The 16450-nt window shown below is 34.4% G+C and overlaps 1 protein-coding gene across 3 annotated transcripts in view; it reads left to right on the top strand.

The window, feature by feature from the left end:
* The window catches only part of Prp39 (pre-mRNA processing factor 39), a 203643-nt gene that overhangs the window by 127178 nt on the left and 60015 nt on the right, over nt 1–16450 (top strand). For 2 of the 3 annotated variants that reach the window (XM_090391396.1, XM_090391397.1), the window contains one exon: nt 15884–16051. In XM_090391396.1, coding sequence (XP_090247522.1) covers nt 15884–16051 — 168 coding nt within the window. Of the gene's footprint in view, nt 1–8230; nt 8338–15883; nt 16052–16450 lie in introns of all 3 variants that reach the window. The other variant, XM_090391395.1, reaches the window with a different exon arrangement.

Below are 16450 nucleotides of genomic sequence, written 5' to 3'. Positions count from 1 at the left end.
AGTTAGAATTGAAGGAAGTACAGGAAGATGGTTTAATGTTAAATCTGGTGTGAGACAAGGATGTACATTATCCCCTCTGTTGTTAATCATCTATATGGATCACATTATGAAGGAATGTGGTATTAAACCTGATATCAAAATTGGAGATGTTAATGTCAGCTCTTTGCTTTATGCGGATGATGTTATACTTCTAAATAAATCCGCTACAAGTCTGCAAGATTCTCTGACTAAATTGAATAGCTGTTGTAATAGATATGGTATGAAGGTCAGCAATAAAAAGACAAAGACAATGAAAATAGGCAGAATCATTGAAAATGTCAAGTGTGTTGTGAATGGAGAACCTGTGGAACAAGTAAAACATTTCAGCTACTTAGGCACAATTTTTACTGAAGATGGTAAACTAAATATAGAAATAGACAACAGAATTAGCAAAGCTGGTATCGTGGAAAGTCAATTGAATAAATTCATATGGAATAAGAAAGAAATTAGTCGGAACACTAAATTAGCTGTATACAAGACTGTGTTCAAACCAATTTTAACTTATGGATCTGAGAGCTGGGTCAGAAGTAAAACACTTGACCAAAGACTAGAGACCGCAGATATGAGAGTCCTGAGAAAGATTATACGCGTGAACAGATGGCATCAATGGCAATATCATATTAAAAATGAGGATATTAGGAAAGAACTTGACATTGTCAGCATCCAGAAATGCGTTAGCAGAGCTAATCTCAGATGGTATGGTCACTTAAATAGAATGGGAGAGGAAAGATTAGCAAAACAAGTGTTCTCTGCCAGGTTGGCAGGAAAACGACCCAGAGGAAGACCAAGATATAGGTGGATTGATACGGTACAAAGTGCCTTAGACGATAGAAATATAAGATCTGATAATGTTGGAGTCTTGACAAGTAACAGACTGATTTGGAGGAAAATTGTAGATAGGAAGTTAGTAATGATGTAATTTTTTCATGTAGTACTGTCATATCCTGTACACCCCTTGAGGGTACATGGCAGGAATTTGATTATGATGAATTCCTTTTACAAAATTCTTTTCTTGAGTTGAGCAGCTCTCAGATGTGAACTGTAGAATAAAATACACAAATTATTGAAGAAAAAATGAAAGAGTTTGAGAGATTTGAGAATCAGGGTGTTCTTCAAGCAAACCTTGAAGAACACCCTGATTGATTCAGCCAGAGAGGCATGTGGTGAGGTTGTCTGCAAGGAGAGAAAAATCAGAACTCCATAGTGGACACAGGAAGCTAAAGAGGCAGTGAAGGAAAAGAAGAAAGCGTATCAAAAGTTCCTGGCAAATAAGTCAGCTTGTGCTCTTAGAGAATACAGAGACAAATGTAAGAAAGGTAAACACTGTGTAAAACTGGCTACACAAAAGTCATAGGAGACTTTGGCAAGAAAAATTAAATAAATATCAAGAGGTTGGCGAGATATTCTGGAGGTTGTAGGAGAAGCTCAGAAATGGAGGAAAGAGTGCTGTAAAATGAATCAGAGATGATAAAGGTAACATGAAAACAGGAGAAAAAGATATCCCTGAAGTATGGAGTAATTGCTTTGAAAATCTGCTAAATGAAACAAGCAGTGATGACAGCACAGTGGTAAAAAAACACTGACCAGGCATGCAACCAGGAATATATATCCATACTTGAAGTAGAAAAAAGCTATCAAAGGTATGAAATGTGGAAAGGCAGCAGGAGTAGATGATATTCTGTCAGAAATGCTGAAGTATGGTGGTATAAAAGTCTTACAGTGGCTGCACTGCATAGTTCAGAAGGCCTGGACAGAGGGATGAATTCCTGATAATTGGAGTAGAGCTCTAATAGTACCAATATATAAAAAGAGAAATAAAACTGAATGTGAGAATTACAGAGGCATTTCATTACTGAGTGTTCCTGATAAGTTATATGCAAGTATACTTTAGAAACGGTTGAGAAGAATTGTGGAAGAAAAGGTTGGTGAAGAACAAGCTGGATTCAGGCCAAATAGAGGCTGCCAGGATCAGATCTCCACCTTACAACAAATAGTTGACAAAACATGGGAATATAACAAAGATCTGCATTTAAGTTTTGTTGATCTGGAAAAGGCATATGACAAGGTGCCAAGAGAGAAGCTATTCAATACGCTACAGTTATATGGTGTCAATGGGGCATTATATCAAGCAATACTTAGTGTTTATTTGAGTTGTAAGTCAGCAGTTAGAATTGAAGGAAGTACAGGAAGATGGTTTAATGTTAAATCTGGTGTGAAACAAGAATGCACATTATCCCCTCTACTATTTATTATCTATATGGATCACATCATGAAGGAAAGTGGTATTAAAGATGATATTAGAATTGGAGATGTTAATGTCAGCTCTTTGCTTTATGCAGATGATGTTATACTTCTAAATAAATCCGCTGCAAGTTTGCAAGATTCTCTGACTAAATTGAATAACTGTTGTAATAAATATTGTATGAAGGTCAGCAATAAAAAGACAAAGACAATGAAAATAGGTAGAATTGTTGAAAATATCAACTGTGTTGTGAATGCGGAACCTGTGGAACAAGTAAAACATTTCGGCTACTTAGGCACGATTTTTACTGAATATGGTAAATTAAATATGAAAATAGACAACAGAATCAAACAAGATGGTATGGTAGGAAGTCAACTGAATAAATTCATATGGAATAAAAGAGAAATTAGTAAGAACACTAAATTAGCTTTATACAAGACAGTGTTCAAACCAATCTTAACTTATGGATCTGAGAGCTGGGTCAGAAGTAAAACACTTGACCAAAGAATAGAGACTGCAGATATGAGAGTCCTGAGAAAGATTAGAGTTGTGAACAGATGGCATCAGTGGCAATATCATATTAAAAACAAGGATATTAGGAAAGAACTTGACATCGTCAACATCCAGGAATGCATTAGCAGAGCTAATCTCAGGTGGTATGGTCACTTAAATAGAAAGGGTGAGGAAGATTAGTAAAACAAGTGTTCTCTGCAAGGTTGGCAGGAAAATGACCTAGAGGAAGATATATATGGATTGATACGGTACAAAGTGCCTTAAACAATAGAAATATAAAATCTGATAATGTTGGAGTCTTGGCAAGTAACAGACTGGTTTGAACACTGTCTTGTATAAAGCTACAAGATAGTGTTCTACACAGGTGAGGGCAGTCGTTTAGCGCCTATCTCTTCATACCATTCCATAACAGCTGCAGCTTTGTGGCATGGGGCAGTGTCGTCTTCATAGTAACACAAGTCCATTCCATAAAAACTCCATAGTGTAGGCAGCACCTGATTATCCAGAATATCGAGGTACTGAGCTGCCTTCATGGAACCATGGACAGCGACCAGTGGTCCCACTCCAAACTACTTGAATGCACCCCATACTATTACTCCACCACCACCACACTTTGCTGTGAGTACAACACACTGTGGTAACAAGCATTCACCAGGCTACCTCCACATCCACACCCTTCATCAGACTGGAAACAGGTGAATCTTAATTCATTGCTTCAGAGTACTGTTTTCCACTGTCAGTTGTCCAATTCATATGCTCTTTGCACTAGGCCAGATAACCTGCCTTGTTCTTTGTTGTGATGTTTGGCTTGTGTACCACTGTTTTTCCATGTAAAACACAGAGAAGTTCTTTTTGTACAGTATTAGTGCTCACCATAGTGTTAATGGTGCTCTGGAACTCATCACGGATGGTCTGTGCCTATTTTAGCTCATTTTTGCATGCCACCCATTTTAACACCCTCCTGTCTATGTCAGTCATTTTTTTGCAGCCACCCCCACCCTGGATGTTTTTCTGCACTAGTGATGCCAGAATGTCTCCATTTGTTGATGCCATCGCAACTGTTGAATTTGGATGCTTCAGTTGAGTGGCAATGGCATGTATGGACATTCCGCCAATGTACAGCCATCTCAAAGTCACTGAGTTCACGTCATGTTGCCACACCACCTGTATTCAACTGCTATGATGAAATACTACTTCCTGCTATCTGTATACTGTGTTTTGTGTTATGAACAAATCTGGAATGTTCTATAACTTCAAATAAAAGGGTGCCAAAGAATAATTGGTTGATGGTGTATATATATATATATATCTTGTGATTTAAATTTATTTGATTTGTTCATATATCTTTATTAGTATCCTGAAAATCTTAATAAAAAATAGATTACTTAATGATTTATTTTTCACTGTATTTCCTTCATACAGATGCCTAGTTTCTTTTATATTTTCTATAGATACTTTCATAGAAATTGCAGAATGAGTTGGTATCTATCTGTAATTCTCCTTTTTCTCTCCAAAATCTGCTATAACATGATGTTGATATTTTAGGGAAAAGATAATGTATTAGATATATTAATTACAGTATTTCTTCCAGTATTTTGCCAAAGTCAAACTAGCATCTTCAGGGTAAAATACAGAAACATACAGATTATGGTTTCTCTCCTATGAATTCCTAGAAAATTTTCAAATCATCTTGAGTCTTGTGAAAAACAACTCAAAAACTTTTATAAATTTACAAATCTTGAACAGAAATTGACAAATTTATCATAATTTTTAAGTAAAATAATGTTTGTATTTATATAGATTGTAGATGATAATTAACTTTTTATTATGATTGGGAGTCATGAATGATGGAGTGGAATCAAGGTGAATGAGGGTGACTAGTGAAACTAAATAGGCAAGAGGTTTCCATTTGAAGAGGCATCGGTTGAATAGTATGCCTTCATATTTTCAAATTATGAAGTGAAAAATTATTTTAGTTTGTCCTAATTAAATCCCTGACAATAACAAATTCCTTCTTTAAGGAATTTAAAAAGAGCATGAAGATGGTGTTTGCCAAATAACAGCTGAAGGAATTAATACTAATTGTTTAGAAGACAGCAATATTAAATAATTTTAACTTTTTAGCAAAAACTAATAAATCGTTTAAGGGTGTGGAAAAATAACTTGATCTCAAATTAATTCAGAATAATATTAATGTGTACAAAACCAATCTCACCCAAGGAGCCACAGAATTGGTGAAACAAATGTCTACCCTCTCTGCAGCTAAGTGGAAACAGCAATTAAAGACTCAAGTAAACCAATCATTAATAAATATTCAAGGAAATAAAGACAAAACTCTCATCAAAAATACAGAAGAAAATGAGTGTTATTGTTCAAGAGTAGGAATAACTTGCTGAGAAATCAAATAAATATGCCAAACTCGTCAAAAGAGGGAGCTCAAAGGACATGCAGAATGCTGACACTGCATTAATAAAGGATGACCTTGAAAAAGAATGCTAGCTTAAAATAGTAAAATGTGGGATGTCTTTTGGAATGTATTGGATCAATCAACTAAAAATAAAAAGAGACCTAACAAACATCAGAAGAAATCTTTTAAAAAAAAAGTAATTTTTATTAAACTATTTTAATTCTAGCCATCTTCCTTCTGCTATTGCAGGCTTGTTGCTGGCTAATAGAAACTGTCTTGGAGATCAACAGCATAGAAATTGAAAATGTCATACATAAGGTGAAAAATGTAAAAACTCCATGCAAAGACAAGATAAATGTTAAAATTTGTACTGGAAGAATTGTTACCTTCCATGGGAAAACTCTACAGTAACATTGTTATTAATGAATGTATCTCAGACCAGTGGCTAAAATCAAATATTTTTACACAAGAAAATTAGTAAATCAGATGTAAATCACTATGGCCTAGTTAGTCTTCTTCCTATAACTACAGCTCTTGCATTAGTTATTCAAAACAGAATCAGATTAACTAGATGCATACCAGGCATTCAAACAAGTAAGATTTAGCAAAATCTTTTCTATAACAGATCACTTGCATAATATAAATCAAATTATTGAAAAATGTAATGAATATAGCAAATATTTGTACATTGCTTTTATTAACTATAACAAAGCATTTGACTCTAAATGAGCATCTAAAAAAGCAGCCTATTCTGCTCTTTTAATTGCTCTTCTGGAACAATATTAAACTGATCCAAATGTAAAGCAAATGGCTGTTTGAAGAGAAAAAGAAAGGAGGATTACTATTACTTCCCAAGTAAAGGTATTAAACAAGGTAACCTAATAGCCTCTACACTGTTTACAGCTATTTGAATGATTGTGTTTAGAAAACTTTATTGGAGACCAAGTATCCACATCTTAGGAAAGAAACTAAGCATCCTTCAATTTGCTGATGATAAAAATTCATTTTAAGTCCTGCAGTTTGCTTGTGATGATAACAACACAAGCAAACCAGTAGTACTTAAAATGAATTTTACAAAACAAAAATAATGAATAATAGCTCAATCTTGTTGTCTAGGACAAACAGTACCAAGGAAACTTATGGATTTCCTTGGTATATTGTCCATATTGAATATGATGCCCAAACTTTGTTTCTTTAACATAAAGAAAACAACATGGAATTTAGGAATTAAAGGAACATAGAAAGTAAAACATGTTGATATTAGACAGATTACAAAAATTGATGTTATTAAAACCAAATGAGAGGGAACCGTGCTATGCTGGTAATGTAGCAAGGATTAAAAGGTGACAAGCGTACAGACCTCATAGTTTGGTTTCCCATAGAGAGAGAGAGGATCAGGTGGAGAGATGAGATCACAGGAATAGATGGCTTATGAGAGGGATAAGTGGAGGAAATTAAGAAAGCTATTTGCCCAGTAGTAGGATGCAGCAAGCTCAAAGAAAACACTGTTGTATAATAAAATATAATGCTGTTATTTAACCTCATAGAACAAGTTGATAATAAAAAAAAAACTCTTTATTTAGACAATCAACTAGTTTTGTGAAATAACAGTTTCATATCTTCAGGAGATAATAGCAAATAAAACAAAGATTTAAGCTACAAACAGGTAATGATCACCAGGTATGATATTACACCAACCCTGAACCTCTCTCTCATGAAACATTTAACATATGCAGATACCAGTGGCATACATATTGCCACCAACCATGAAGTTTCTATATAGCACATGCATGCATTCCATTGTTAGCCTTTTTTAAATGTATAGCATTTTGATCCTTACCTGCTTGTAGCTTAATTCTTTGTTTTATTCATTATCTCCTGAAAATGTGAAAAGCAGTTATTTCACAAAACTAGTTGAAGGTGTAAATAAACATTTTTTATTATCAGCTTGTTTTATGTGGATAATACCACCATTATATTTTCTGTCCTCATACCACAAGTTGTTTTTTGTTCATTAAAATATAAACATGATTGATAAAAACCAACACATAAAAGTGTACACAGGACTTATTATACATTGATTACAAACAGATAGCTGAAAAAGTCTTCTGAAGCCCCGCAGAAACAGTAGCAAACTACCCACCATAACAAATTTTTCATTTGGCCCACTGCATTTACTGTAGTCTTTTTTTTACATTTGCTCAGTGAATTATTCTTCTTTTAATCCTACTTCTTCTGATCTCTGATATAGCTTTCACATATATATGTCTTCAATCTTATAACTGAAACCTGTAGCCTACTCCCTCCCCCTAAGGTGGTCTACTATAAGTTGTAGTGGGATTCCTTTTTAAACTACCAACAAGATTTTTTCAGTTAATTTACAGATGTGTGCCTTATATAATTGAAAGTATGACTTCTCCACTGCACACTTAAATGACTATCTCACTCTTTTAAGTGGAGTGATTTCTGAATTTCACTCTTACTTTGGTTCATGTTTTCTGATGAATCTATGAACTTAGTGGTGTAATAATTAAATCGCCATTCATTTATTTATATTCAATTGTGCCATGCTGGCTTGGTGTAAGCCAGTAGTGGGTATTATGTTCGTTCTAGCAGGCCACATTTTTAGTCATTGCAGAACATTGTTTGCTGTACATGTTTCAGACCTTTTTATATGAAGGCTAATTAAAAACTTGAACCATAAATATAAGTAGACAATTTATATTATATTGAATATATTTTTATAGTTCAAATTTATATGTTTATACAAATTTATATATATATATAAAATCATGGGTGTATATATCTTTTTTGCAATATTATTTTTAGCTTTAATATTTGTAATTTTTAAATCTGAAATTAACTTGTTGGACACACTGAAAAAGCTGCTGGCTGTTCCTTTTCCATCGCTGGTGTAAGCAACCATATGCATCACAAAGAAACAGTATGAATAATTTCAGTTATTAAATTAATCTGTGATTCAAATTTATAATAGTTTATTTTCTTTTACTAAAGCAATTTTTCTGTAGGTATTTGAAGAGGGAATTTCTGCTATACCTTTGAGTGTAGACTTATGGATACATTACTTAAATTATTATAAGAATCAGCATAAGGACAATTATAACCTAGTTAAATTGTAAGTATAATGATTCTGTTTATTGTAAATTTTATTTTCTCTTGTATAGGATTTCCACAGGACTATGGAAGCTTTCAACTACTAAAAGTCTCCCCCCCCCCCAGCTCAATCAATAATGGCAGTGACCTTTGACTGAAAGAACTGGTTTGAATTCCATATAGGATGCAAAGATCTTTTATAGCAGCTTTTCATCTTGAAAGTGAGCTAGCTGGTTTCACATAGAGTTAGCAGGGTCTTTATTCTGGAAACTGTTTTTTTTTTTCTCCCCTGCAGACTCAGATCATTAATTAGGTTTCTGAAAGTTACTTCACTGTGACAGGCTATTGAGCCTAACTGGCTTTTTGAACAAAAAGAATGCAGTATTTTAAATGCAAATATTTTTCACACCAAATTGTAGATATGTATTTCAACCTAACCTAGGAACAGTTACTGCTTAGTTAAAAGTCAAAATGGTTAATAGCTCAACAGAAAACAGCAATTCATGTGCTTGTGTTAAGTGAGTCATCTGGTTGATCTATATAATGGAAGATATATCAAGCAGGGTATATTCACTCTGATCACAACTTTTGAACTTCTTGAATCTTCCACAATCAGACTTTTCTATACTATCCAGGATGGGGATGTTTGTTACGGGACCTTCAAAGATTTGGTCTTGATTTCAAACATTTGAATAGGGTTATTCAGAAATCCATTAAGTATTTGAAACATTCACTAGTGATATTTCTGTATTAGTCTACTGTTTACAGCTGAAAGCTACTCATGTTTTAAAAAATAATCCACTAATGCCTTTTTATTCACTAAAAGGAGTACGCAAAGCCATTTAACCTAACTTTCTAAAGACTAATGTGCAATTAGTTACCATCCTTAGCCAATCACAGAATAGCTGACCCATGACTATCAGTGATTTTAAAACATTTGTATTTTTCTTTTCTGTATGATTCATTTTTATTCTGCTCAAAACTAGATGGTGATTCCTATTTCAAATCCCTGCATTCTCTTTTGTCCTGAACCTCTGAAATATTGTAGTCAACAATAACATAAGACTTTGCTTATTTCTCGTGTATTTTCTCCAAATGAATTAATGCATGGCTTTATGTTTGGAACATGGTAGGAAAATCCATGACTGAGTCGAAAATCCTGCTGAAAATATTCCTGCCTTACAAATGTCTATGCTACAGTAGAATTTAAACCTACAGGTTTCTAACCATGAAATGATTTTTAAAAAGTTGGGTACTGTTAGCCTAGTGTTTGTTTTGGCAGATTTCTTTTTCTTCTGTTAGGTGCATTTTACTTCATGTATGATTACATAATAAGTCATTTTGTTTGTCTTCACAAGTTATTGACTGTAATAACACTGGTTAGATGTATTTTATTCTAATTTAGTATGTTTGGAATCAGTCCTCATAAAAATTTGTCAGATCATTCCTTTTTTTTTTTTTTTTTTAATTAATTGATTATTATTATTATTATTTTTTTTATATAGTTGAGAAAGCATGGGAATATAACAAAGATCTGTATTTAAGTTTTGTCGATCTGGAAAAGGCATATGACAAGATGCCAAGAGAGAAGCTATTCAATACACTACAGTTATATGGTGTAAATGGGGCATCATATCAAGTAATTCTTAGTCTTTATTTGAGTTATAAGTCGGCAGTTAGAATTGAAGGAAGTACAGGAAGATGGTTTAATGTTAAATCTGATGTGAGACAAGGATTTACATTATCCCCACTGTTATTCATTATCTATATGGATCACATTATGAAGGAAAGTGGTATTAAACATGATATCAAAATTGGAGATATTAATGTCAGCTCCTTGCTTTATGCAGATGATGTTATACTTTTAAATAAATCCGCTACAAGTTTGCAAGATTCCCTGACTAAATTAAATAACTGTTGTAATAGGTATGGTATGAAGGTCAGCAATAAAAAGATAGACAATGAAAATAGGTAGAATCATTGAAAATGTCAACTGTGTTGTGAACGGAGAGCCTGTGGAACAAGTAAAACATTTCAGCAACTTAGGCACGATTTTTAGTGAAGATGGTAAATTAAATATGGAAATAGACAACAGAATCAACAAAGCTGGCATGGTAGGAAGTCAATTGAATAAATTCATATGGAATAAGAGAGAAATTAGTCGGAACAGTAAATTTGCTGTATACAAGACAGTGTTCAAACCAGTTTTAACTTATGGATCTGAGAGCTGGGTCAGAAGCAGAACACTTGAACAAGGACTAGAGACTGCAGATATGAGAGTCCTGAGAAAGATTAGAGGGGGTGAACAGATGGCATCAATGGCAATATATTAAAAATGAGGATATTAGGAAAGAACTTGACATTGTCAGCATCCAGGAATGCATTAGCAAAGCTAATCTCAGGTGGTATGGTCACTTAAACAGAATGGGCAAGGAAAGATTAGCAAAACAAGTGTTCTCTGCCAGGTTAGCAGGAAAACGACCCAGAGGAAGACTAAGAAATAGGTGGATTGATACGGTACAAAGTCCTTAGACGATGGAAATATAAGATCTGATAATGTTGGAGTCTTGACAAGTAACAGACTGATTTGGAGGAAAATTGTAGATAGGAAGTTATTAATGATGTAAATTTTTCATGTAATACTATCATATCCTATATACCCCTTGAAGATACAAATCAGGAAGTTGATGATGATTTATTTTTTTCTGTTTGACCATTTTGCAGGGATGCAAAGGGCAAAACATATCAGAATTACATACACTGCATGGAAAGAGGTGAACAGATACCATAATGTGAGGAACAAACATCCATGTCCTTCTCACCTTAATAAGATATAGGACCTCCTTTTGCTACGGTGACTGCAGCAATCCTATAGGGCATACTTTCCACAAGTGTATGATAGTGATCAGTGGGAATTTTAGACTATTCTTTCTGTATCCGTGTAATGATGTCCTGGACTGTTGTAGGGCAGACGTCTCTTGACCTCACGCAATGTTCCTGTTCATCCCACAGATGTTCAATTAGATTGAAATCAGGGCTCTGTGGAGGCCAGTCTAGTGTGGTGACATCTCTGCTGTTTGAATCCATTTTTCTTTTTTATAGTCCATGTTTCCCTTCTTTTTAATAAAGTTGGTTTAGACAAGACGTTATATTGTCTGATTTTTGTGTGTTCTTGTACCAGGGATGGCTTAAATATATTATTTATTATGCCATTTACTTGAACAATTATATCTTTTTCATCTTCATATGATAAGTTATATTCTAGGTATTTAAAGTATTTACTTGTTCTAATAGTTTATCTATTGCTATTTTACTTCTTAATGGGTTTCTCCTTTGAAAGCAATTTTGTTTTTACTTCTGATATTCTCAGATTATATTGTTCTGAAATTTCATTTAATGATTTTACTGATCTCTGTACATCATCTTCTGATATAGCTTGTAGTTTTTGATGTAATTTAATCATCTGCAAATAGTATGATATCTCTATTTGTATGCCAAATAGGTTATGCTGTTTCCAGATTGTTATAATTTTATAATATATATGTATATATATATATATATATATATATATATATATATATAGTGTTATTCAGAAGTCCATGAAGTATTTGAAACATCCACTACTAATAAACTACGCAACAGATAGTGGCAAGTTTTTCACCAAAAGGACGACAAACTCTCTAAATTTGTTCAAGGAAACCGTCTGCATATAGTTGCTGTGGTTTGCCGCTAGGAGGCAATAGTAGCAAAGATGGCACTGAGTAAGCATGAGAAGTCATTTTGTGTGTTAGAATATGCAAGAACCACATCTGTTGTGACAGTGCAGTGACGATTCCAAGCAGAATTCCAGAAGGAACCACACTGTACAACGGTATCAAGCAGCAGTATGAAAAATTCCGAGATGAAGGCTGCCTGTGCACCACTCTCGGCAGGGATGTCCAGGGCCAAATGAAGAAACTGTGGATCATGTTAGAGAAGCCTATGCATGCAGCCCACAGAAGTCCACTACATGTACAAGTTTAGGAGTTGGTGTTTTGCAACCAACAGTGCAGCAAATTCTCCATAAGAAACTGAAGATTAAATCCTTCAAGTTTCAGCTGCATCAGTCTCTTAGTGTTAATGACCAAGAAGTGTCTTAATTTTTGCAAGGACTAACAGGAAAAGTTTGTTGAAGTTGACGATTTTGCAAAGTTGCCCATATTTAGCAATGAAGCAACTTTTCATGCATATGGAAGATGAATTGGCACAATGTGTGAATCAGGGGGACCAAAAATCCTAATGCAGTTATTGAGCATGTGCAAGACTTGCCAAAGGCAAATGTTTTTTTGCACAATTTCGAAGCTGAAGTTGTGGGCTATTTTTCTTTACAGAGCCCACCTTCACGGGGATGACGTACATGGACATGTTGGAGAACTGACCGATGCCACAGCTTAATGAAGACACTGATGATTACATCCATCAACAAGGCAGCTGCTGGCTCATTTCTACACTGAAGTGCAAAGGTACCTCAATGAAAACTTGCCACCATGTTGGATGAGATGAACAGGTCAAGATGATGTGTTAATGTTGTGGCCACTCCGGTCATGGGATTTAACCCCATATGGCTTTTTTTGTCGGGATTCGTGAAGGACACTGTCTTTGTGTTTCCCCACTAATTCATGGATCTTTACAACCGTATCACTGCAGTTGTGATGTGCTCACACACATATGGGATGAAATGGATTATTTTCATCCCATATGTGTGTGATGTCTGCTGCCTCAGCAGAGGTGGACACATTGAACATTTGTGAGGTATGTAAAAAAAATTGGACTGCTTACCTTTATTTCAGTGTAATAAAATATAGTATCTGTTGTGTAATTTATTAGTGGTGAATGTTTAATGGACTTCTGAATAACCCTGTGTGTGTGTGTACATATATATGATCATTAGTTACATTGACTCGGTGATTCGATATGTTCATCTTTTTTTGACTGATCGAAACCGAGAAAATAGATAAGTTTGGTTTGAAGGTGGGATCTGTGATAACAAGTGAAGTTAAGTTTGAATTCAATCTTAACTTCAGTTTACACATCTGTTATTATGATGACAGAGTGTTTTTAGTTTTTTTAATTTGCTTTAAGTGTTACCACACCTGAAGAAGTCATTTAGACGAAACATGTTGTGTGCTCCATTAAATTAACTTATGTATTTTCTCGGTTTCAGTCAGTCAAAAAAGATGAACATATACATATATATATTTATTAAAAAGTAGAGGTGATGGGATAAGTTCTTGTCATATTCCTCTTGATATGTCTTTCCATTCTGATATTTGTTCTAATTTGGCTGCTATTTTATTTCCTGTGTATATTTCTTGAAAGACTGGAAGAGCTGGTTTAGTATATTTAGACCAGTTAATATTAAATAATTTTTCATTGCAAAGTATTTATGGAGATAAACACACATGTTGGAGTAATTACTTATAATTATGAAAATGGCAATCAGCCTTTCAACCTCTGTATCGAGGTGAACATTAGGAAAACATAATATGCACAGGACACAAGTTACATGACACTACACAAAAGTAGGATTAATCTAAATGCCATGTTAATTGTTTACCCTTGCTTGACCTCTGGTGAAAAAAATAATAAAAAAAATAAAATAATTAAAATATTATACATAAATATAAATTAACATAAAATAAATTTTTATACATATAAGTATAATAATAATATGCTTAGATTATTATAGTTATATAATATGTTAAAAAACACATTAAACACATCTCTATCTACAGTCCTCTTATATTAAGGTTTTTTTGTGTTACTACCATCAAGTTCTGGATGTTCTCTCTGTTAACACCTGGTCATTCCTGGATGCACCATATCTGATAAGCATGTTTTCACATGGTTGAGGAAGGTGAAAGAATAGTAGTGAATGGTGTTATTAGACAATGTATAGCCTGTTGTATGCTGTTTCAGTGTGGAGAAACCAGGATCTTGAGGGACAATGAATGAGGTGCTGCATCATGGATCATTGGCTTATTTGATGCTGAGGTTGTAGATGGCATCATCCTCATAGAATATTTCTCTGAATGCCATGAGTCCTGTGGTAATCCTGAAAGAAATACATATAGAAATCATAGGACTTGGCTAGCAACGATATTTAAATATTTGTTGCTGGATAAGTTCTGCAGTAGTCTCTAAATCTGTTGGAGAGGATGACTCTCAGAATGTCAGCAGAAGCCAGGTTTGTTCAATACTGACTCAACTAGTTATGGTTATGACATCTGTTGCAGAACCAGATTTAAAACTAAATAGATAGGCAGTATTGAGAATAGATCTCTAAAGCTATCCCTCACACACTCAGTCAAATTCATCTGCTGTCTCTATCGCTCTCCTGATACTGCCAATCATTCTGAGCTCTTTCATTTCCTCTCCCTAAAAGTTGATTTTCTCCAGGCCCGCTCTCTTAACAGCGAAATCATCCTCCTGGGTGATTTTAATGTCCATAACACCAATTGGCTATCCTCTTCCAGTTGTATAGATCCTGCAGGCAGAGATGCTAAAACATTTTCTGTCATTAATGACTTTACACAAATTTTCAAAAAGCCGACCAGAATACCAGATAACCTGAACCACTCCCCAAATATCCTAGATCTCTTCCTTACTAATGACCCCTCCAAATATGTAGTGAGCCCCTGGGTAATTCTGACCAATACCTAGTGCTCGTCTCCTCCCCCATGTAACAATGCTTACACAGTCACTCCCTCACAAGAGTAGTTTGGCATTATAACAGTGCCAAATGGGACAGTCTCTGAGACTATTATGCTACATTCCCATGGTTGGATTATTGTTTTCGGTCTTCCAGTCCAAACATATGCACCAAACGTATCATCAAAGTAATCTTCACTGGCATGAAAACATACATTCCCCACACTACTCTGAACTGCCATCCCCTAACTAAACCCTGGTTCTCCAAAAGATGTGCCAAGGCGGTACAAATGAAAAATCAGGCATACCATAACTGGCTCAAATCAAGAACCCCAATCCTCCTTCAATGCCTGTACTGAAGCCTGAAACAGACGCAAGAAAATTATGAATGCTTCTAAAAGGGAATTTGAACGGGCCAATTTATGCATGGTGTGATCTGTCAACAATTCACTCTGTTATGTTACACCTGTTCCCAGATGTAGTCAAGGAATTGGGTCAAGAAACACATGCAGGACATTACTTATCTTGACTGACCTGGGATTGAGAATTTAACTCATTGGAACATCTGAGAAATATTTGTATAATTAATTACAGTTGTGTAATTAATTGTGTATCTTTCCACTATGTTCCTGTGTGCATTTTATGTTTCCTTGTATCTACATCATTAGGCACTGGATGCCTAATGATTGAATCTGCTCTTTGAGCTAGATATAATCGAGCTAATAGGTACATCTGAGTTTGCCTATTAGATATTATTGTGAAAAATACCTACAGCAAAATAAAATATTTCTGTCAAGCCTTGATATAATTTTACTGCATTAAGTTATATTTAAATGAATTTCACAATAGGTATTTTAATAATGAATTATATTTTGCAGATTATTTGAGAGATCAATTGAACCTGCTGGAAGGGAATTTCGTTCTGATAGATTATGGGATCTTTATATTAGCTGGGAACAAGAAAATCACAACCTGAAAGAGGTGACATATATTTATGATAGGGTGCTCAGTATTCCTACCCAACTTTATAGTCATCATTTTGAGAAGTAAGTTCTGAATATTTGTGCTTGTGTGTGTGTACACACTGTCTCCGAACATATTCACAATAATATTTTTTTATTTTTGAATTAGTCCTTCTGCTGAATATGTACACACACCTGTAAATGTAAAACCTCATTACTTGAGGCACATGACTTTGGCTAATCATTTATTTTGCTGAAGTGTGAATGTGTGTGTCACCATCCAACCACATGGACCAAAGAAGAACAGAATGCATTGATTTTATTCTCTATTCTCTCAAAGCCATTTTGCAGTTTTTATGATAGATAAACTCATACACAAGAGGTTGTTTAACATGTAGTATATTAGTATTGGATATGGGAAAATTGAAGAGAAAGAAGAAACTTGCTAATGTTGGATTATGAAAGCTTACAGTTTATGCTAAC

This window comes from Typopeltis vanoorti, chromosome 4 (assembly GCF_054136105.1).
Source record: "Typopeltis vanoorti isolate ZY-2024b chromosome 4, IOZ_Tvanoo_1.0, whole genome shotgun sequence".
Taxonomy (NCBI): domain Eukaryota; kingdom Metazoa; phylum Arthropoda; class Arachnida; order Uropygi; family Thelyphonidae; genus Typopeltis; species Typopeltis vanoorti.
This window is presented reverse-complemented; position numbering and strand designations above follow the sequence as displayed.